Raw genomic sequence first — 25,383 nt, forward strand, 5'->3', positions numbered from 1 at the left:
CAAGAAAATGAACAAGTCAGAAATAAGAATTAAAATATCAATTGAATATTTATAATTGACTAAACTATTAATAGGAGTGATTAATTGTAGAGACCATTAACACATACGATGACACGATGAACAAGTTAGGCGACCTATCGATATTCACAAGAATTAACAAGAGCTCTGATGGAGCTAGAATCCCTGCCTTATGTTAAAAATGGAGAATAGACTTAATTTTGTCATTCATTTTCCAAAATGTTCAAAAAGTCTAAATCAATAATTGGAAAAAGAGAAAAAAGAAAAAAACAGTCTTATATTTATATCAATAATTGTGAAATATTGTTAAGAGTTATCAACTCCAATGGGCCAAATACCTCCACAAAGGTATGGTATTAATCATTTTTCTAACTTAAGAGTGTTCTAAATATTTGTCAGACCTAAAAACTTATATCATAATAAAATGTTTGAATTTTGAAAACCCAAGCAAAAAATGATTATAATTAAATTTAAAAATAGAAAACTGAAATTAATAAAAAATTGATAAAAATTAACTTCAAATGATAAGAGACGTTTGAATAATGAAATTAATGAGCAAGATGAAAATATTAAAAACTAATAAAAAGTAGTCATAAATATAATTAGGTAATTTTTACAATTAAAATTATCAAATTCTTAAGTTAAAAAGTATCAATTTAAATTTATACTTCTTAACTTACATAAAAACTTTCATAAAAAATGTCCATCATGTTCTTAAACTTAAGATTTAGATTTTGGATTAAAGGAAATGTTATTTGTATTTATTTTGTATTATTTTAATAAATTATATCACAACAAAATTATAAACAACATTTAATAGTTATTAATTTATATTTTTTAAGTGAGTAAATGTGATTGACAAGTGTCTTTTCATTCTAAAGGTTAATTAATGCATACTTAATTCTATTGCTATTTTTGTCATTTTTTGAGCTCAAAAGTAATTATACCCCTACAAAAATTGTAAGCAACCAATCAAAAATTAGAAATTAATAGTTAAAAATAAGTTCTAAAAATAAAACTCTTCAAACTTTAGAAATCAATTTTTAGGTTGTAAGAATTAATATAATATGGTACATTTCTATTAGACAACTGATAAACACCATTAACATATAATTAATCTTGGGGAGGCCATATGGAATTTAAGGCAAAGTAACCACCTATCCCAATGGTTCCAGTAAGTGTTGCAATTTTGCTATGTTCAAGTACTTCAATTTGGTATGTCATTCTGAAACGTCATTTAATAACTAATATTTCAAGTTCTACATCCCCTTGCCCCACCGCCGTCCCCCAACCAACCCATCCCAAAATTGAGGGCCCTGTATCCCCTCGTCCCGACGTACCCTAGTACCAGTCCCGACGTACCCTAGTACCAGTGTCACTGGATATAAGTCTAAGCACAAATTATTAAAAGTTAAAATTATAGATTAAGAATAATAGTTCAGGTGCAAGTAGGAATGGAGATAACGTTGGAGAGCATCATCTCATCACACTGGTATAAGAGGGAATAGAGAGAGATCCCTAATGGGGTATCCAGCAGGTACATATTATTACATGCTTCCAAAGTTTGATCAGAAACATCGATTGCACCATTATCACTCTAAATCATAGTGTGAAGCATTAGGACATATTATTTTTACCATATGAGGAAAAACATAGTTGACTCCATAGTTGCTGGCTGAGTATAAAAGAGATCATTGCATAATCACATTCACAGTGGCACGACTGAGATTCGATAAAAATTGCAGTCAGCAGAGGCATTTCAAGGCACTAGGAACTTACCAATTGCTCATCAGACGAGTTACTGTAATATTTGGAAGGAATTAATAAATTCATCTTCTCCCACCAATAAGATTATTGTCTGATTCATTCTGGTTGAGGATCCTCAGCATACGTCCAAGATATAGTAGAAAGTAGAAACAATAATCCTGTGTTGATGTCCGATATGGAATAAAAAAGGGAGCAATCTAGAAGATAAAATTTGTTACTACATCAGGGGAGGAGTCCGAGATATAGTAGAAACAATATCCTGGGATGGGTGAGTACTGGGATGGGTGACCTCCCGAGAAGTCTCGGTGCTTCACCCCTGTGAGCATCACCTAGATCCAATGAGTGTTAAGTGTTCCATTTATTCTCATGAGAGATGGATTCATGTTGAATCACTACTCATGAAACATGGGTCAATGAATTTGACTCAAAATCACACAGTTAAATCCTGATATTCATATCACAATAATCATATGTTAATATTCACTATGGAATAAAAAAGGGGGCAATCTAGAAGATACACATGTCACGTATCAGTTGCAAGTAAACATAATTCAATTGATAGAGTGGAAAAAAAAAAAATTCACTATATAAAGAACTCAGTAATATAATTCCTGCTATACAAAGAAATATCGGTAATATAATTCCTGCAAAGAACCAAGACATTGTATCTCTTTTAATTATTTCCATAAGAAGGCATTACTAGCAACATAAGAATTTTACAATTTGATAGTCATATTCTATAGTTCTGCGCAGGGACATTCAATGTACTTTGTTATAAGTGAATCTACATCGACAGAACAGCAGTTTCTAAAAATAAAAGTACTTGAAACAAATGAATGTCTAAGACCCTTGCAATGGAGCTGATATCATAATTGTGTCGGCTCCCAGTTACAATCACAGCACCCTGATTCTCAAAATGCCTAGCTGTCTTGAAAACATTCCAATCAGGCACAAAAAGTGCATGTGAATGATACTTCTACCAGCGCAATGTGTAACATAATTTACTTTCGTCTACCACCACCAGCTTCTGCAGTTTTAGCTCTCTTGCCTCTTGAAGTTCCAGCTTTTGCAGCTCTCTTTCCACCTTTTCCTTTGGCAATATTTTTATTTTTTCCATGCCTACCAATTCCTCTAGACCTTGAATCTTTTTTCATTCGAGGATCAACAAGTACTTTTCCTTTACCTGGCTTAACTTGCACACCCTTCTTTGCAACCACATACTCCTTCTGAGGCTTCTTAGGCATAGCTTTCTTATATAGGCGTTCAATCATTTTATTCTTGGATAGGTTAGAGATGTCAGTTTGATTAGAAATTGCATTTGCCTTGTTTCGAACTGCGTCCAACTTTTTCATTGCAACACGCTTCTTGCGAGCTTTTGCTTCTGCAACTTTCTTTGCTGGACGAGCATCAATTTCCTTAAATTGTGCTTTCATGGCCTCAATTTCCTCTTTTGTTATGGGTTTCTGAGGCTGAGAATGCTGTTTCTCATCTGATACAAACCATTCTGGCAAACCTTTGTCATCAAATGTATATCTATTGTAAGAAGCATCAAGAATATCTTCCCTTTGCTTCTTCCTCAACATTTTCTTTGCATATGCTAAGATTTCTGCTTTTGAGTCAGTGTCGTAATCAGATTCGTCTTCTGAAGAAGATCCATCACTTGAGGCCATAGATGCAGCAGGAACTATTTCAAAGTCATCCTCTTTCTCTTGCTGGAGATTTTGGTTCAGGGAAAACTTGTTATCACCATCAATTCCCTTCTTGGACATCTTACCATTACTTTTAACTGGCAACTTCTGAAAAGGTGCAGCTTCTTTATCATCCTCAGAAATGTCAGAATCATCATCATCCTTCTTGCCAGTGTCTTCAAAACCTGCAAAAACATCCTGACTGAACCATTGACTTGTCAGCTGATCTTGTGATGGTGGTTCTTTCATTGATAATGGTACCACTAAGGGATTGGCCTCGTCGTCTTTATCACTGTAATCTGAATCATCCTCTTCATCAACACTATTCTGATCATCTGCTGTATTGTTCTGTAGTGAAAGAGAGAATGCATGTTAATCAAGAGAGAAAAAAGATGGAGAGACTCTCTTACAGACTATTTAATTGTCAATAAGGATAATGAGCTACCTTCCATAGCTCACTATTATCACTGGTTATAGCCAGCTTTGCACGCTTACGCTGCTTTGTACTGCCTTCTTTTGCAGTCACATACCGCTCATAGGCTTGATCCAGAATAGTTTCAAGTTGTTCATCATATCTAAAAAGAGAAATAAACCAAGAAATTATGTTAACAAACACAACTGACCAAAAAGTAGGTCAAAGAGAAATGCATCATTTAACAATATAAACTTATGTTTCAAAATAACAAAATGTAAGATCAAGTGAAAAAAAATCATTTGTACTAAAAGCTTCCTTGAACAGATTCCCACAACTTACTTATAGATACTATTAACTTTCTATGCAAGTCTGTTCACATCTGATCAATAATGTAATGGATTTATAACTATAAAATTCGCGAGCTGATTGGGATGTCTGCCATTATGTAGGTTTTGTTCATGTTGCTTTATTTGAGTAGAATCATTTTTCAACTGGCAAATAAAAATTTGTGACTCTTCTAATTAACATTGAACAGATTACCTTTTCCTCTCTTCGTCAGAATCAATGTCACTTGCATCGCTGTCCCTGTGTACTTCTTGATTTGTTTCAGTGGCCTCGTCTTCACTCATAAAACCATTTTCATCATCAGACTGTGCAGGAGAATCCACAGCCCGTAGGTCACTCTTTGCCTGGTAGAATAGGAAAAAATATAATCTTTTAAAACTTCAACAGACAAATTTGTTCAAAAGATATTTCAATGTTGATAAATTACATAAAAGCCTGACACAGAGATTGGTTAATAATAAATATTACACAAGGTTAATTTTTTTAAAATTGAGATGTTTGCTATTATTACCTTAAAGCTAATATATTATGAATAGGCCCAGCTGGAAAGAGTAATCTTCTTACCTCAAAGCCCGAGCCTGTTTGTATCAATAAAACATATATAACATTCGCTCAAGGTTTGACTGACCAGAAAACTATTAAAGAAATCTGAAAAGCACTGTCATGCCTCCACCATGAAAGAGATATCTATCTTATAGACAAAATCATTATCAGTGGAGGTTGGCTGATTATGAACAGCAATTGGCATCAAGGATGAAACAGTGATGCACATAGAAATTAAAGGTAGTGATCATTATTTGCATTTGTATGTTAACAGTAATTAAGTGCTAACATGAAGGGGGGTGATTAAATGAAAAAAGTCATTCTTTAGAGAAGTGTACCCTCACAAAGGAACAGCAATCACAAAAGGTCACATCTTCATGAATGATAACGTATAAATAAGGCCACAGCAGGGATGAAGATGCATAGATAATGGAACACACAAGCAATCATTTTCTCTAGCACATTGATCATACCACGAAAAGGAAAATCATCTTGAACCAAGACCTCACAATTTTCCTAATCAAAGATATATATACCAGCAGTTAAAAAGCGAGAGAAGGATTGATGAACATGGGAGATTAGTTAAGGCAAAGCAACTCTAAGAGGTGCAATGGATGAAGGATCAAAGAACAAGAAGGCAAAGGACAGCAATCTTGCAAACCATTACTAATAAGAAGTGACAAGCCTCTTCGATCCATGAGGGGATATAAATGAAGATCAAGCTCCAAATAATAAGCATTATCAGATACAAACAAAATTACATTCATCAAATAGGACAGCATTCGAAAGAGGAAGATGACTTCTGATCTTATCAGGACTGTTATCATCAACACCTCATAATCCTAATAATTGCTCTTCTGGTATAAATATCACTTATATTAATATACTATTTATCAAAATTATCTTTTATAATACAAGTATATATGAATAGAAATTAAATGCATGTCTGTAATAAATCTGTTTGAAACCCCCATCATGTATGGAAGGAAGGAAGGGGTAAATAAGAGGTGAAATATAAAGTTTTCATCTAAGTAGGCTACCCCGAGGGCGATGTCCATGTTCCCTGCCCCTGGGGCCAAGAGGGCAAAGATCTGCTCTAGGGCTTAGATAGGACAATGAAGAAGCCCCCATTGCGATCTCTCTCTGGCTCTACAATGATGGCTACTGACCTCAAGAAAATGTGGCATAGATAGGGAAAGTAGATACAAGCACCCCACTAAATAGGCCACCCAAAGTGGATGTCAATGTTGCCTGCTCCCCCAGGCCAAGAGGGTGATTATCGACTCTTGGGCTTAGCGTGGGATGGCTTCAGGAAAACCAATCATGCTTCTCCCCCCAAACCCTAATGTGAATGAATGATAATATAAATATTGTATGAATATTATGTGATATTATCTAACTTTGATAGTTGGAACTTGGAAGTATAGATATGTATGTATTATGTATGCTGCATTTTTATGTTTGCTTGGTTATGGTTGCCGGATCTAAATCCAGGACTGTATCATTTTAGGAAGACATATTACTTAGTAAAGATGTAATTCTAACCCTAACTTGTTGCCATTGTGATTCTAGGGAAAATTTGTAAGGGGACAATACAAACACAGTGGGAAAAGCTAGCCTCACAAAATGAAACTGCAAAATATGAAACTCTAACAAATCATAACAAGGAAAGAAACCTCAGTATCCCAAACTCTTTACTTCATAACAATGTTCAAGGGCTATCAAAAGAATCTGTTAATTCATGCCCACTAACCCACCCTAGTCAACACATTCTTAATGTTTTGGTTACAAATCCTGGAATGTTTGCCGAATGCATGCTTAAAGCAGGATCTCCTTTATAAGGTCACCTGCATAGTATTTAATATTATATCCTTGATATAGGTTTGACCCATGACTGCTAACATGTAACCACAGCTATGCATCTAAATAGGCTTCTAAAAAATACTCTAGTTTCTAGTATGCATATATCTAACATGCAATAAAGGAAGTTTTCTACAGTAGCAGTCTATTTTCCTTTATAAATAGAGACTGGCTACATTCAAACTGTGTGTTTTATCTAGAATTACAAAAACTCAAAGGTAATTCTGCATTTGTTCTGATGACTTAGTGATGGCATTTAAAAGTACAAGGTATTGAGCTGCATTTGACATACACAAACAGACCTTTATTGAAGCTAACGAAAACAATGCCTCATCCACATAACCATCTTCTGTAGCATCTACTTTCATTCCCATTGCCGTGCGTGCTTTAGCCTGTAATCAGGGTTTAAAGGATTCCATGTATATGAGCAAAAAAATTGGGAGACAACAAATTTTAAGCAGATCTAAAAGTGGATAAGGCCCTAATAATGCATTGAATTAAGTCAGCATACCCAGTGACCAAAACATGTTTTACCTTAGCCCGCCTCTTTGCAACAAGCTTTTTTGCTTTCTTCTTCTTTTGTTCGGAAATAGAGTGTAACTCCTCCATTTCATTGAGTATGTGTTCATCATCATTGCCCTCAACTGCTTTTTCAACCTCCTTTGTCAAAGAAGAACCTTTCTCTTTAGGTGACAGGGCCTCCCGGATGTGTAAACGCCATCTGACAATCAAATAATTATATAAATATGCAGCATAAAAAGCAAACATGATTTTAGCAGATTCTCAATATATGCTGACCACAAAAGCCAACCAGTGATAGGAGGCTCAGGTAATGTGTGTTGATGACTGTGGATAGAATCAGAAAAGAACATAAATAAATACACATAAATGACCACCACTCTAAGGTCAATTCATTATAAAAACGCACTAAGCAGAATGGCCATGGAAGAGCAAGTTTATATACATTGGTTCCAAATTTTTTGACTCAACTTAGGAATAAACAGATAATCTATTATTCCTGCCTAAAGGAACTCCCACTTATCTCTCTAATATCTCAGTGATGACAAAATTAACAGGAGCACCAAAAGGAAAATCAAAGTAAAACCTGTTAAACTTGGAGCTAAGAAAGCTTGAAACTAGTTTTGTGCCACGGAAAACTACTAAATTATCTTCTAAATATTAATTGACCAAAAGTAATCAAGACACGTAATTTCTTGCTGGTCCCAGAGGGGACAAGTGATGGCAACCAGGTAAAGGGACAGCACATAAGTGTAGGATATAATTTTAGAAATGCATAGCTTATGGAATTGAGTATTTTTATGCAAGACCTTTTGCCACACAACACTTGGAAGTTCCATGCATGATAAATTATCTAAATTCCATGTGCATTTTAGAGCATTTTACACATGCTAGCTACAATGGAGCTCGTATAGCTAGCTACATGCATGTTGATTCATATTGCATATAATTTTACTCTTCTAACTGCAAGCTGGATTTTATAGTACTAAGAACATGGTTTAAGCAAAATAAATCTCTATGTCCAACATGCTTGCAAAAGCCATCCATTTAACAGCTAATAAACAGTCCATTCATTTTAGCAGTCCTACTTTCTATTATACTCACATCAATGTGAGTCCAACTGAGCTCCTTTTAAGTCCTTCTGACCAGTTGTAACACGATTAATGTGTTTTTAAAATGATTTTCTGAAGCCTGTTCATTTATAATCCTGCTAATCTATATTCTTCATTCTGCTGACAAACTGATATAATTACTTTTAAACAAGGGCAAACTCGCCTTAACTTCTATTATCGATGCATTAATAATTTAATATTTATAGCATGCACATTTGGAAAACAAAGTATAAGGTTAAGATTTTAGTAAGAACCATGGAAAAGAGAAACATACTTCAGTATATGCTTGAAGTCTTGTTTCCCTAGAACTCGCAAATCATCACATAAAATTTTTATCTGCAAAAACAATTAAGCAAAGAAAATGAAAATTCTCCATCAAAATATATCTGCCTGTCAGATCAAAGAACACAACAAATTTCCTCACATTCAAATAAAGCAATTAAAACTGGTTCCTGTGTATAAAAAACTACCTCATCAGTTGTCAAAGAATGCTCCTTGATGGCAGAGCACACTGGATCCTCAAATGAAATGGAAGTAACTGAGCCAAGAACTTCCAAAGGTTTGTCTGACCACACAAAATCAGAAGCAAGGCAAGTCTTCCGTGTTGTCGCGAGTCCTTCTTCATATCTACAGTCACAACGAAGGCAGGGATGAACACAATGATCTGAGAATCTGTGAACTTTGAAGCCACCGAGACAAAAAATAGGATGGGGGCTGTAGTTGGTTGCGTTGATTCCAAATCTCACAGAAAAATACAAATTCCAGTACTATAGAAAGAATGTCAAGTCCCACACATAAAATCTAGTATATCACATTTTTAACAACCAAAGACAAGAAACTTATAGTGCAAACTAGAAGAAATGTAATATTTACCCTTCACGATTTCGTTTTTGTTTAGTTCCCCTGAGAACGTCCACCACCTAACCAGATAAAGAAAGCAATTATTAGATATTATTGGAAAAATGAAAAACATAGTATTAGATATCCTCAAACCAAGCTGACAAGATATTAATAGTCATTCTTATAATGGTATCTAGAGAAAAAACACTTGCTGAACAAATGGAAGCATTTAAAAATTGAAAAATCAATACCAAAGATGTAATAAGTTTACCTTTGGTGGCTCAATAACTTGTTGGAAAAGATGTTTAACATCAAGAAGACGTGGATCAATCTTAGCTGGTGCTTTATATCTTAAACCAACAATATATATTTCAGCAGATGTCGATCGACTAGCAACTGGTTTGGTCACTTCTACTTTTTCAAACAACTGCATTTAACATTTCAAATATTCAGTAAATAAAGACTTCCGTTCATAGCTTAAAATAAACCAAATAATAGAAAAATGAAACAAAACTGACATGATTATTGACCAACATTACCTGCTTGAAACAATAAAGTAGCGCATTGTAATCCTGAGATCTGAACACCTATCACATTTCATAACAAGCGACATCTTTTAAAACAGTAAATTTTAAACAGAAATTGATTTTACTCTATTTTCAGTGCCAAGTAACCTAGCACAAATTCAATAAGGTAACTTCATTCACCCATCTTGTAGCTTATTGAAGTTCCCAAAAGGACAAATCAATATAAACTAAAAACATGAAAAGAACTTAAGATCAAAAATCTTTCTTTTCACTATTTTTGCACCAATGGTCATAACAATCACAATGAACTCGAAGATTTTGTGTGGCCCATCATACTTCTCACTGCACACTGCCAGTACAGAGAAACCTGTCAGAGCCATTTTGTGATTAATGTAGGAAGCCACTATGTCATAAAAGGAATTTATCATCCTTTAAGGACCAAATAAGCTATTCAAGGTCGCTGTGCTCAGATTTGAGCATTGCATGAACCAAGTTACTCAGGCTTCCATTCCAATTAGATAATAGATGAAACTCTGATACAAAACACCATTTAAAAAGTACGGCAATTTGAAGATTTTACTGTGATTCATTGCATTGCAGGTATATGTTTATTAATGTGCATTCATTTGAGGAAAGAGTTGCAGATGGTATCAAACTTTGGTCAACAAAATAGATAGAATTGGAAATTTACAATTAACTTAAAGGTTCTACATTAATTAAGATCACAGTTTGCAAGCTCAGTGATTTTTTCCCAAACTCATGAGAACTCGACACTTAATTTGCTCACTGAAAACCTTCCAAACAACTCAAAAACAAGGTGCTGCCAAAAGCATTCCGTTTTTCAAGAGATAGCAAGTTAAAGCAGACCCCTGAAAACCCCCAATTTTGTGTTTTTTGTCATTATCTTCTTCAGAAATTAGGATCTCAGTGGTATGAACTAATTGTCGAGAGCAATAAATCAAAAAAATGAAGTGCAAGATGACTGCCGTTGTAGCATGCTCTATTTTCAAGTGCCAAGTAAGCTACTGTAAATTCAAGAAGAGGACTGCTTTTGTCCATCTTTAGAGCTTCCAGAATCCTAAGAGAAAAAGAAAAATAATAATAATAAATCAAAAGAACTCGAGAAATGGACATATCTCTTTTCACTATTCTTGCATCAGCGATCATAAAAATTACAAGGAATTGGAAGATTCTGTATGGCCCATCATACTTCTCACTGCACACTGCCAATGCAGAGAAACCTGTCAGAGCCATTTTAATGATTTATGTAGGAAGCCAGAGTAACTCAAGGTTGATGTAATCAGTTTTGAGCATGCATGAATCAAGTTGCCTGAGCTTCCTTCCCACTTGGTTTTAGAAATACTACATCAAAACACTATTATTTAATAAGTGCACTGACTTCAAAATCATACCACGAATTCATGATTGTTTTATACATATAGCATTATGTGTATACAATTGAGAAATAGTTGCATGAGGTCAAAGAAATTAGGTCAGCGAAATAGATAAAATTGGCACAATTACAATTTAGAGGAGTCTTCTGAATTAGTTTAGATCATAGCTTGCAAACTCGGCAAGCTCTTAACAAAAGTAAATTTTCATGACAAATAACTCACAAGGTAAGTCCTGCAAAAGGTACTACCCCTTGACAGAGAGGACCTGTTTCCCCCAAATCCCTGCTCTGGTTTTAGAAAACAAAATGTAAAATCATTTTGGGTTATGCCAGAAGTTAAAAAGAGCAATTTTTTCCCTGTTTATCAGACTTGCAATAACAAAAAAAAGCAATTTTCACTGCTGTTTGTCTCCTGAGTAATCAAATTTCCATATATACATGTATTGGTAAGGGCTACCCATAACCTCTTCCCTACTCTGAATGAACTGGAGGAGAAAAAATTAGGGCTAAAATGATAGGCAGCGGCATGAATATGTTGCATTGTTAGTTCCACCTCTGCATTCTTATGTGCTAGATGGGTTCATATGTGTTTCTATTGGACCCACACTAATGTTTAATTGCAACTTTGACCCTATTTATAGCTCATATAGATGCCCCAAGGAATATCTATCCCCATCCACCAACAATAGAATCCTAAACAGAGGATTTGACACCTTAAACAAAAAAGGTTATTAAAAGTTTAAAACTAATCACGATAGGGAAAAGTGAACTAAATCAAAATATATATATATGTATAAAAAATTACAAAAGACAAATAATAAAATTATAAATTATTTATTATTAAAATATGCTTCAATATACATTATAGAGTTTGTTGTATTGCAAGTTTGCAGTGTTGTCAATAGTTTTTTGTTGTTGTGTATCAATTTTTATTTTGTGTAACATGTATTCTGATGTTATTCCATAATTTTTATGTTGTTGTGGGGCAAGTAAATTTTAAACGATGTTTTAGTCATCCATTTGTCAAAATTAGTCTCATGAATTTCAACAACTTCAAAGCAACAGTATTAATAAGGGTTGTTGATGCTGAGTTTGTTATTAAGATTTTTACTTTTATGCACAAAGGAGTGAAACCAATCCACAATCATAAATATCAGAAAAAAGCATTGTAAAATATGAATACAAAGAAATGAATTTTATTAAAGCTAAAACCTCCCTTTAGGATCTCCTCCATGTTGATCACCAAAAATAATCGCCACAATTCTTTTGTTTTGATCTTCTTATGATGACTCTACGTCACCTTTCACTCACAAACATTTAGTTAAGGTTGGGCATTGCAGCTGCAATACTGTGCAAGGTGATGAAATTTATTGCAAACCAAGTGACTCCTAAACGCACTAGATCCTTGCATTTATGGGCTCCCTTGTGAGATTTAAGAACCTGCATGGTTGAAAACATATTTTTTGGGGTTCCTAGCATCTTGAACTGCTTTTTTCACCCCTCCTGGTATCCTCAAGGAGGCCAATGCAGTGGGCAGCAGAAAGACTCCAAATCAATCTTAGTATCTCCCTCTAGCATTATATCAACTAACACAGTTGCATTGAAAGTCACCAATTAAAAAACATTCTCCACCTCATCAACCAATTTGCACAAGGTGTCAACATTTTTCTCTTAACTGGAGGCATCAACTTACTTCAAAAACAACAATTGCCCTCCTAAAGCCTCAAAGAAGTTGATTAAGGTTCAGTCCTTGCCATCCATCCACTCATCAAATAAAACGCTTTCCAAATTATTTCGTGTTGCTCTACTAGCAAGTTTGCATTACTAACAGCATCCTACAATTACAGCAACTCAACTCATATTGGGCCGATGCCATGACCAGTATGGTGATCGATTGGTCCCAATAAGAACTTACTACAGCATTAAATGGAAACTTGCTGTGGTACTGAACATTTTACTTGCCATGACTGATATGCTGACCAATTGGACCCAATAAGAACTAACTACTACATTAAATGGAAACTTTTTGTGGTACTGAGAAGTGGCACCTATACCAACCTGTCCTCGCGTTGAAATTCCCTATACCAATAGTAGATTCCAATGAAGGTTGTCCACCAAGCTTGTTACAAGAAGCAAAAACTAGAACTACAGCTGTCCATTCTACCTAGCTTCATTTCCATAACCCAAAGGAAAATAAAAAGGTCCCTATAGCTCCCTTTGACCCTGCACAATAAATACTAGTCAATATCTTTCTTGTCCTCTTTTCTCTACTTTCTTCTTAACATAAGAGGCAAACCAAGATTTCATCCAACTCTCAACAAGCTAAACTGCTTATGCACATGGCTTTAAAGTTTAAATTTGGCAACAAATCCATGCAATCTGGTATTTGAGGCAGCTTATGCCTCCTCATATCCATCTCGCAATAGTTGCAAATTACCTAGCCATACCATGTACCTATCTTTGCATGTTCCAAGCAAGTCTGTAGGCTTGCTGCCGCCTCTCTTCTCTGTAGAATGCATTCCCTTCTTAGAAGAAAGGGAATTAACACTAGTTAAAAGAAAAAAAAAAAACTAAACAAAAATCTAGCGGCAATCCATGGCTTGAAAAAAATTAGAAGCTAAATAAACTTGTTGCCAGAAAACTCTAACAATAAATAATAATGAAAACTAAAAAATAAACACAAAACCCTAGTATTTTTCCAAAAATGACTTAAAACAATTAAAAAAACAAAACATACTGTTGAAAATGCCATTACTAAGAATCCAATTAGAGCTGAACTGAGCACTAAAACGCCTAAAAACTCTTCTGCCATCACAGCTAAAAAATAACAAGCAAAAATGATTGAAAATGTTTGTTTGATTGTTTTGAGCCGGATGATACAATGCAAGCACAGTTAAGTTTTACTGAGTTAAGTTTTACTGAGTTTCTGTTGCGTAATCTATGAGGTAAATTGAATAAATCCCCATTTATATGCAATCCCAAAACATCACATGCACTGTTTCAAACCTTCTCCAAGAAGGTATTTCTGAACTTATTGGAAGTTAACATTAGGTGTGTTTATTATTCATTCTCTTGGAGAGAATAAATAAATTGCAAGAGCCCTTGCAACTAATGATCATGATACAGGACTGGACTCAATAAGCTTATTCCAAGTCTAAGAAAGTGAATTGATGAAAGGAAACACATTTTTGATTAATGTCAAATATATCATCTCCGTCACTTCACCAATTTTCAAAATGAACAGGTGTATTTTCAACACGCTTGGCCAAATGAAGGTTGCAATACAAAATAAATACCAACAAAGGCCTTGCAAATTGTCCCTTCTCGAGGTTATAAAAGGTTTATAAAGAGAATTCTAGAGATGTGCAGTGGAAGGCTTCACAAGAGGATTGCCACCATCTGTTGTCAGTGGGCCAAACTTGCCACTCTCAGGAACTATCCAAAAGAGGCAAAGTTATTTAAGAAGATTATGTTACAATATGATCAAATCCTATGGTAGACTATTGACTACAAAACCAGCCATTCACTTCTTGTCTCAATCTTCTGGTTCCTCGATCATTGAGAGCTTAGTTACTGATTCTCTCCTGGCAGGCCTGGATGCGGAGGTGGATGCACTCTGGAGGTGCCCAAGAAGCACACCACAGGCCTGTGGATGCACTATGGAGGCGCTGGAGAGCATCTCAGTATGAATTTTCTTTGTCTACTATTCATTTGACCTGATGTTTGTCATTTTTATGACGAAACATCACTGCAATCTGAGGTGCCATCAGGGTTATGTCTGATTCATCTAATTAGCAACCCAGTGACAAGGGCTATCATCACAATTGACAGTACCAAGCCCAATCACTCACCATTAGAGGACTATTCATAGCAGTCCCACTTCTCAAGGTCCTTTATTGAAGGCTGATAATTCAAAGAAAGAAGCAACTATTTACCTAGGAGGACATATACAAGCACAGATTTGAATTAGGGTCATAGATGCATGCACTGCAGCATCAAGTCTGATCACACTGAACGCTCATTGTGGCACAGGCAATTTAGCAATCAGGTTTGAGGCTTAAACCACCTCAAACACTAGCCCTGGTGTTAACCATTTTCTTCTAGACAGAGCTATATGACCTACAGCAGTTTCTCACACATTTGCATCGATTTTCTGATTTGCATTGGAATCGTGAAAATGGGACGTATATGATAGGTCTTATTGTTATTTGAATCAATTGGCATTTAATATTTATCTTGATCAATGATGAAGTATCATTACCATCATATGATTTGATTTTGCATATTTCTTGCATTTCTTTGCACATATATATAAACACATCCAATACTCCCACAGAAAATTTGTCTGCATCAGCGCACCTGAATCAGCAACTTGGGTTGAGAGGGATTGATCTACATATATTTCATCCAGCTTACTTCTAGGAGACAGGAAAAGCTAGTAACTGTACATAGTGCTCTGCATGTCATGGAATTAATGATAGCTAGATTAAACACATAGTTTCAACAAGACAGAGATAATTAGAAGTAGATTAGTATTACTATTGAACATTAAAATTTGATATATTATAGTTGTGACAACCCTGATTGAAAGAATGCAGACTATTGAAGCAAAGTTGAAGCATACTCAACGCACATCAATGGACAGACAAAATGCCTCAATTAGAATGAACATCATGGCTTAAATAAATAGTTGAATACGCACATGATAAGATACTACACAAAACCTTGCAAGTATTAGAAAATACAAGTACCAAGTCTGAATCCTGTGTCTTCAACCCTTGCCAGTAGAATCTACTTCGATTCAAGGTTGAAGCATGGGACAGATGTAATGCCCCCTTTCACATATATTATAGTTGAAACAGCCCTGAGTGAAAGAGTGCAAACTTTGAAAGAATACAAAATGCATATCAATAGACACACAAAATGCCTCAACTAGAATGAACCCCATAGTTTAAATCTAGGATACCGATTCGTCTGGAAATGCAGAGGCTTCCGCATCGGATGCGGACGGATGCAGGATGCTTCTGGAAGCCTTGTGGATGCTGGCCGGAAGCCACCTGTAGGCTCCCGGATGCGTTTGGAAGCCAGTATCCAGCTTCCAAACGCATCCGGGAGCCTGCGGGTGGCTTCCGGCCAGCATCCACAGAGCTTCCAGAAGCATCCAGGAGCATCCACGGGCCCAGCTGCATGAAAAGTGTAAAACTCATTCATGTTATTTATCTTTCCAGCATTCATGTTATTTACACGCTGCTTATCTTTGTTATATATATACATATATGTTTTCTTTAAATGCCAAACTTTGATATTGCTAGTGCCTAGAATATTTGATTATTAAACAGTATGTAGATACAACTTTGTTTATGATGTATGATTCTTAATATTTGCTGCTAATCAAAATCTTTGACCAAAAGTATTCACGCAGACTGTATGTCTTTACTGGGTCTTCAATACTAAATACTCATCTCAGTTGTTATATATTAATATATATAGACATATATTAGTATATTTGATATTTCTTGCATTTCTTTGCATATATATATATACACGTTTCCTCCCGCATCCGCATCCAAAAAAAATAAAAATCCCCGCATCCTGTATCCGCTTCCGGAATCCGCTTCGGAATCCGCATCCAAATCGGTAACTTAGGTTTAAATAAATAGTTGAATAGGCCCATAATCAGATTGTACACAGAACTTTGCAAGTATAATAAACTATAAGTACCAATTCTAAATTCTGTGTCTCCAAACCTTGCCAGTAGGATCTAATTTGATTCCAAGTTGAGCCTTGGGACAGATGTAATGTCACCTTTTAATCCACGGCAATTTGTGAATATTCATTCTGGAGATGATCTATCAGCAGTTAGTTGGGAAATGAATGTTATGTCAATAGAAACATAAGAGTGAATAATCTAATAAGGCAACTGAGTAATGCTCTTTTTTCTAATCCAAGGTTGTTACATAGAAATGAATAATATAATAAGGCAACTGTATAATTCTATTTTTTGATATTCTAAACCACAGTTGTTTAATCATTGGTCTTCCAGCATAGCCGTAGAATAGTTGGAACTGTAGTTACTGTTCAGTTAGGACTCGAATAAGGAGAAGGAGGGCATGTGGTCAATTATTTGACTGTACTGGAATGGAATCAAGGTTGAATTGTGGCCAGTTAACTGTTTAGAACTGCCCAAATTGAAGAATCTGTCAATTATGTGCCCAGTTTGAGGACCTAAATTCGTCAGTTAACTTGAACAGTTACTTCCAACATTTGAGAAAGCAAAATTACATTATGTGCTGAGAAAATGATAACACCAAAATTTGATCAAACAAAAGTCATTTCTTTCTCCTGGGCTGAATGCTATTTTTCAGCAGCTGTAGCTTAGAGTCAAAACCTTCAAATGCAGATAAAAGGTTTCTTGAGGACGGAGACCCTTATGCAGCAGATCAGCATTCAGACTAACATCTGGACTACTACTGGAGTCTTTCTCCATGCCGATGTGTTTAGTAAGTTGTACTGTATTGATCAATGTCAATGTGTATATGCATTGTTTTAAAAGAAATATTAAAGATTTTAATAAGAAATACTTGTTGTAGCATTTTGTATTTGTTAGTGTCCCTTCTTAATTCACAGCAATGTGTAAGTGATCTGGAGGTGTTCCGTCAGCAATCAAGTGGGAAGTGAGGCAGGTGGACCTAATGCATTTTAATTGTGGTGAAGAATTCTTCTGCATGCACGTCAACAGCAAGATAGGAATGAATAATCAAATAGGGGAACTGAGAAATCCTCTTTTGATGAATATTTGTTGTAGCATTTTGGGTTTTTTATTTTGTATATTTTTCGTGGGACTCATTGTAATGGTATCAAAGCTGTGATCCTGCTGGCCAATAAATCGTGGAAGGAATTTCAAAAATCTGATAAATTGGTGCAGGAGCACATGAGAACCGAAGGAATACCTATGGGGTCAGATGAAGGATCCATGAAAGCATAGGGTCAAATGACACCTATAAACCATTTTATGATGTAACTATGACTAATAAGGTCATTGGAATGCATTTTGAGTCATATTAAGGCAATGTAGTCAATATTGGCAATATGGACAAATAAGGCTTAAAACGGTTAACGTAAGGGTTTGAAGGGTAGGACTAGGGATTTGCTTATGTTTCACATTTATAATGTCTATAAGTGACCATTTGACGTAATGAGAGCAACGTATAAGTGTTTGAATGCAAAATGTATGTAAGCTGTCAAGTTGACATAAGGGTTAAGAAACAAACCAACCAAAATGTTGGTTGCAAGGTAGCTTAGAAGGTTGGTAGTCAGTTTGCTATGTTGATATTAATCCATAATATGATGTAATGGTCCGAGCACGAGAGGGGGAGTCAGTGTGTGGAGACTCTGCCTCAAAATAATAAAGGTTATCTACATATTATGCATGTTTTAACCTAGTATTACCGATGTGTCGCTAGAGTCAAGGGAGGTGGAAGCGGAGGCGGACGAGCATGCAGAGGCGTGAGGAAGCCCTACAGATGCCATCCGGATGCCATGTAGGCATCCTGATGCAGATGGAAGCTTGTGGACACATCCAGATACCTATGGATGGCATCCACAGGGCATCCAAATGCATCCAGACGCCTTCACGGGAAAGCCATGGGAAACAAACAAACAAAAACACTTTTTTAACTTAACTTTCATTTAAAACATGTGCCATTTTGGGTTATAATATTATTTTATTTTGGCCAAACCCTAAAACAACCCTAATAGAGGCCTTGAAAGCATTCAACCATCACTTTGTTTGAAGCTGGGTTTGCTCCTCGTTTGGCTTCCATTTTGGCATTTTGAAGGCAACTTGATTGTTTTCAAAGAGGAATGATTGTAGGGCGAGAGTTGGCTTCCACAAGTTCATTAAAACACTAAGAGTTAAGCATTTTATCCCATTCTTGAGTATTTCAATGAATTTTTTTGAGATTTTGATGAATTTTTTCAAGTTTGTGAAGAAATTTTTCTAGTTTTTTTCAAAAAAAATAAAAAAGAAATTGAGAAGAAGGTTAAGGTATTAATTTGAATGGTTTTGTACCATTGTTTTTTACTTTTATGCTTGATATTAATAGTTTTTTTATTGATTTAAATTTATTTAATTTCTTATTATAGAAAGAAACTACATTGTACTGTGCAAGAATGGCTGCCACCGGTAGACAAAGTTTAGTGGGAGGACAAGGTCAGAGTTTAGTGGCAGGGCAAGGCGAGGACAATTTCAAAATTGATTTACGGTCTCCTCTATGGAGACATACAATAAGAATATCACAAGTTGCAAGTGGTGGCTCCTATATTTGGAGTTGTAATTTTTGTTAAAGTAAACAAAGGAGAGCCTTTCAATAGCACTTATTCTCGTGTAAAGCTTCATTTCATGGGCGCTTTTGGTAAAGGAAGGTGCAATGGGAAGGGGTTGTCTAATGCAAAAGAATAATTGATCATTTGGTTAAAGGATCAAAAAAGAGTTATTATCAACCTCCTTCCTCAAAAAAGAACAAAATGCAACCACCCGCTGAAATGGAATCAATTGTATATTCCAAACATCCATTCATGCAAGTACTTGTACCAAGAGAGGAGGATGCAATAGAAGATTTTGCAGCAGCCCGAAAAAGAGGCCCCTTGCACTTTGCATTTAAAATGGAGGAAAGAGACCATGCTAATGAAGCCATTGCACATTGCCTCTATGCTAATAGCCTTCCTTCCAACTTGGTAAGATCAGCATATTGGAAGGAAATGGTAAGAACCATCAAAGAAGCACCAGATGATTACACAAGTCCTGGGTATGAAAAGGTGCATACCACACTCTTGCAAAAGGATAGAGTTTCTATAGAGAAAGCACTTCAACCCGTTAGAAATTCTTGGAAATCTTCAAGTGTGACAATTGTGTCTGATGGTTGGAAAGAGACAAGAAACGGGCCATTAATTAATGTGATTGCAATGTCCCCCAAAGGGGCAATGTTTCTAAAGGCAATTGATTGTCAAGGGGAGGTGAAGGATTCACAATTCATCTCTAATATTCTCATTGAGGCCATAGATATGGTGGGTAGTGAGAATGTAGTCCAAGTTGTTATAGACAATACCAAATATTGCAAAGGAGCTGGTGCTTTGGTTGAGGGTTGGTATGACCATATTTTTTGGACACCATGCACTGTACACTCCCTCAACTTGATTATGCAACAAATTGGCACTCAAATAGATTGGGTGAAGCAAATATACGAAGAGGGAGAGGGCATCCAAATGTTTGTGACTAACAACCTGTCACAATCCATTTTTAGAACATACTCACAATTCGAGTTGCTGAAGGTAAATTATTTTTTTGCAATTAATAAATTTCATGGATTTGTAATTTAGTTAATATTTATAATTTTATCGTCAGTTGACATATTGTTAACTTGTTTGGGTTGCTGAGACCCGCTTTACATCTCATACTATTGTTATGAGACGACTTTTCAAGGTGAAAGATGCTTTGAGCCAAATGGTCATTTGTCCTCAATGGGGTGCGTGGAAGGCTTCAATTATAGAAAGGGCCCTAAATATTAGGGGTATGATCTTGGATGAATGTTGGTGGGTTCATGTGCGATATGTATTGGATATCACTGAGCCCATCATGACTATGCTTCGCTTTGCCAATACAAATACACCTTGCTTGGGAGTTGTGTATGATGGCATGGACAATATGGTTGAGAAGGTAAAACATTCTATACAAGCACATGAAGTGACCCTATAAAATGTCAAGCCTTATACGGTAAAGTGAAAGCAATAATTATGCATCGTTGGGAGAAGAAGACTACCCGATTGCACCTCCCTGCATATGCTATATCTCTGAGGTATTATTGCGAGGCGGTACTTTCTATGCCAAATAGAATTGCACCATATGCTAATGAAGAGGTTGCTAATGGGTGCTCGAAAGCTTTTGCAAGAATCTTCCAAGATGATGAGATGCATCAAAAGGTGAGGCCGGAGCAAAGCTTCCTCCATTTGCAATTAAGGACCAAAATAAAATGGAAGCAATCACATGGTGGTACATGTATGGTCAGCCCTACTAGCATCTACAACCTCTTGCAATTAAAATCCTCTCAAGTATGTTTTGATTTTTGTTTATAGATTGTAACTTGTATTCTGTCATATTGTCATTTACTTTTCGTTTGTATGTTTAATTTTTTTTTAATAAGTTTGTGAACACGATGCAGGTTGCAAGTTCTTTTGTTGTTGAAGGAACCGAAGTACATACTACTATATCCATTCAGTGAAGTGCAACCAATTGGGGTCAAAGAAAGCTGAGGACTTGGTCTACTTTCATACCAACTTGCGTCCTTTGTCACATAAGGATGATAAATATATGGATCGAGCAGCTAAACTTTGGGATGTACTCCCTAAGTGTGCAAACTTGGATGCAACACTTCATGATCTTACTATGATGATGGATGATGGTGATGATAGGTTTGTGACAATGGTGCATCTAGCGCAAGTGGAACCATTTTTGGTTCAAATGATATGGACCTTGCAGCGGTTGGAGATGAGGAGGACCAAGATTTTTTTGAGAATCATTATGATTCTGACTAGTGAACATTGAATCATGAACTATGTTTCTAATTTTGTAGTTTGGATATGGAGTCTAGAACACGAATATTTGTGCCTATGAAGTTTTAATTCGAAGCTTGGGCTATTTAATTGACATATAAAATATCTTGAATCTTCATCAATGGTGAAGTATCATATGAATAAATTGCTAATGATACTATCAAATGATGTATGTTTGTATATTTCTAAGTTTCTAACTCTAAGTTCTTGTATTTATAAGTTTCTTAAATACTTTGCATACATATTAATATTATATATAGAGACATTTTCAAACGCATCCATACCCAACCAAAAAAAAAAACCTGCATCACGTATCCACTTCTGATTCCACATCTAAATCGGTAACTTAGCTACAAAGTGAATCTAAATAGGTTATTTTGGCTTCCAACATCATTTGTAATTTAATTTTAATGTTTTGAATCTTTGATGTTGAACAATACTGAAATATGTGATGGTATGCTCTTGATTCATGATGCTATGGTTACAACTTACATGTTTAAAGTTTATGCCTATAGTGTTCTTCTTGTTTAAATGATTAAATCATATGATTTTATGATACTATATGCTTCTAGGCTTTATATATATATATATTTTACATGTTTACGTACTAATGAACCCAAAACCCTTTCCAAAATTTTGCCGTACCTGCGAACCACTTCTTTGAACCTGTATTTCGAATTTGAACCCCGGTAACTTATAAAAATGTTTTTAAAAATTGGTATTACCAAGCATTAACATTCTCATGTCTTCTTAATTTTAATAAAATTTTGAGTAAACCAATAAACCATATATTTAAAGTTTCAAAATAAGCTTGAAAAAACAGTGACATCCGTTAGATATAAGGGTTTCACGCAAAAGGGGCAGAGAACAGAAGGGAAAATTCAGAATTACATACCTTAGAGACAAAAGTTCCCTTGGGAGCCAAAAACTCAACGGCAAGCCTCAGTGCATCCACAACCAATGAAGCCTGTGTGGTCGCTTCCTGGGACCAAGCACCTCCCACATTAGGGGACCCATCATGCAGCACAACATCCAACATGTTGCAGCCATTCTCCTTCATTAGTTTTCGGATAGAAGCCTTACACTTAGGTGTAGTAATATCTTCTTGTAAAGAAAATGCTCCTCTAATGGGCCGAATGGGCACCAAATCAACCCCGATTATCAGGCTGCCTACTGGCATATGCTTTACGGCCACCTACAAATAATAACAATTCTGAGATACAGAAAACTTGGTGGATCCTTCGATTTCGTAGACTACGAAAAACATATGTATACAGGTTAATATTTCACAAAAGATCTAAATTTAGGGGAACCAAATATATAAATTGCATCAAAACATGCTATCGAAATCTGGAAAACATTGCAGAAATTCAAATCCATAAAAACTTGTCCAATATATTTTAAATACAATTACAGAAAGGCATCTATCTTTTGGGGGGAAAACGTTAAACTCGTAAAAAATTAGAAAAAACAGATTGCCAGAATTTATTACTTGCATCCACCCGCCAGGAGCTGCGCAAAGATCCAAGAGGGACCTTGCCGACGAGAAAAAACTGAACTTTGTGTCTAACTGTACAATCTTAAAAGCTGCTCGAGACCTGTAACCTTGTTCTTTTGCAAGGTGGTAAAATTTATCCAGACGATGTTTTCCTTTGGGCTTTCCCATTGCCGACGCACTTCAGAAAATAACTCCACTGCTCGAATCCAGATCCAAACGAGGTTAATCTTCAGGCAAAGAAGAAATTAAAATCAAGAGCCCTTTCCAAAACAATGCTATAGGGGTGTTGGGGAGTTCGGGTGTAAAAAAAAGTGATAGTAATAGTAGATTATGCAATATCTATTAATACATATATGCCAGGGAACCAGAGCTGTCTTCAATATTTTGGGGTGTTTTTGCTTTCAACAGCTTTAAGGGTTTATAGTTCACCAGCGTTATGTTTTTCTACTGAATTTAAAAGAGAGAGAACAGGTTCTGTTGAAGCTTTTTACCGTGAACGGCAAACACCAATGTGAGAAGAGATTGGTATGCACCGGTAGTCTTTGAAACTCGGGAACGTTAAATCGTCGATCCGTAGTCTTCCGATAATTTTGCAAGCAAGGTTTATAATTAGTTAGGGTTTTAAGAAGAGAAATTTTAGGGTATGTTTTTCTCTCGTTAGAAAAAATCGTTTTTGAAATTTGCAAAATAATATTTTTATAATTTGGAAGGATAAAAAATGAATTATTTTTAAGGACTGTGTACGGTATAACAAGAGACTCATTGTGTCAAAGTTCCTACTAATAGTTAGGAAAGAAAGAAATTAGAGTAAAATATATGAAAACAAGAGCTCTGTTACAGCAAGAGTCCAGCCTAATAGTAAAAAAATAAATATTGTTTGAATAGATTGAACAAACATTGGCATAAGTAAATGACTGTAAATAATTATAAAAAGAAAATTAAAATAAAATAATATAAACTAATAATAATTATTAAAGAGTAAATCAAATAAATTAATTTTATAAGTTTTAAAATAAAATTTAATTCTTTTATAATATAAGAACATAGAATAATGAAATAGAAAATTAGAGGAAAGTGTTGTTTGAACATATATTTTTTATTTTAAATCAATAGGTACAATATTATTTTAAATCAATTGACTTAAATAATTTCATTTATATGATGACTTCAAATTTTCTTCATAATTTATGAATTTATTCTAGCGTATTTACTATCAATCTATTTAAATAATATGTATTTCATTACTATCTACTAAAATAAAAAATTACTCAAACTTTTTTTTCAATATAAACATTAAATGGGTAAATATTGTGGTGCTTATCTCTAAATGCAATTCTATTATTGACCCTAACCTAACGTAATAGTAAATCTAATCTTAATTGAATTCCCATACTAAACTCTAACTTTACTTGTAAAACTAATTTGAATGCTAAACTTAAATCTCATTTTAAAATTATAATAATGAAGGAGATTAGGGAATATATATATATATATATATATATATATATATATTCCAAAAAAATTATTATATAAAATAAAGTATATAATAAAATTTAATAACATTTATAAAATTTAATTAACTTCTATAATAAATTTTATAATTTAATTCTTAGTCCTTTCCTTTCTCCATACTACTAGTTATATATATTATATAGCATATAATATATAAAGAGAAAGTCTAGAGATATGGAGACTTAAATTTACTTCTTTTTTTTTTAACTTTTAGTTGATTAGACAATTTTTTTGTAATTTTCAGAATGAAAAATTAATTAAACCCCTAGCAAAAATAGGGTCAACCAATAAGAAAAAAGAAATACTTTTTAAGAAATTCAAAAAAAAAAAAAAGACACTTCAAACATTGGAAATCATATTTAATCTTTTGCAAAGGCACAGCTTTTAAGGCAAACTAATAGCCTAAAATCAGGTGAAAACATAAGTCTCAGCCTATAAATAGGCTGGACTAACAAAGTTAAAAGAGATATGTGTAATAGTTAGAAAAGAAGGAAAATGGAGATTTATATATATGAAGACAAATTGAAAAGGGAGACAATGATAATACAGATTTATAGATAGAAATGAAGGATATGAAGAGATTTAAAAGAGAGAGAATGACATGTTATTATAGGGACACTAAATAGAGATAGTTAGAAGAGAATTTTTAAAAATGAAGGATTATGTTATTTTAAGAAATATTTAAATAACAATTATAAAATTGAGTTAAATCAATGAAGCATTCGTTTCTACTTTTTT

General features: G+C 34.7%; 1 protein-coding gene across 2 annotated transcripts; it reads right to left on the reverse strand.

Annotated features, from left to right (window-relative positions):
- Window positions 1-2,402: 2,402 nt before the first annotated feature.
- On the reverse strand, window positions 2,403-23,731 carry LOC149560360 (FtsJ-like methyltransferase family protein). 2 transcript variants are annotated; one of them, XM_089824655.1, is made up of 13 exons: window positions 23,625-23,731; window positions 23,128-23,329; window positions 22,531-22,830; window positions 9,647-9,694; window positions 9,379-9,534; window positions 9,141-9,187; window positions 8,738-8,894; window positions 8,542-8,603; window positions 7,171-7,357; window positions 6,939-7,028; window positions 4,429-4,577; window positions 3,919-4,048; window positions 2,403-3,821 (listed from the first exon to the last, which is right to left on the reverse strand). In XM_089824655.1, exons 2-13 carry the CDS (start codon window positions 23,299-23,301, stop codon window positions 2,787-2,789), a joined length of 2,535 nt encoding a protein of 844 aa, XP_089680781.1. In that variant the 5' UTR covers window positions 23,302-23,329; window positions 23,625-23,731; the 3' UTR covers window positions 2,403-2,786. The 2 variants fall into 2 exon arrangements, with proteins under 2 accessions (XP_089680781.1, XP_089680780.1); XM_089824654.1 differs by having other exon boundaries at window positions 23,128-23,360.
- Between the last annotated feature and the right edge of the window lie 1,652 nt (window positions 23,732-25,383).

Source organism: Cupressus sempervirens, chromosome 4 (assembly GCF_028749045.1).
Source record: "Cupressus sempervirens isolate cs-2001-9-10 chromosome 4, ASM2874904v1, whole genome shotgun sequence".
Lineage (NCBI taxonomy): Eukaryota > Viridiplantae > Streptophyta > Pinopsida > Cupressales > Cupressaceae > Cupressus > Cupressus sempervirens.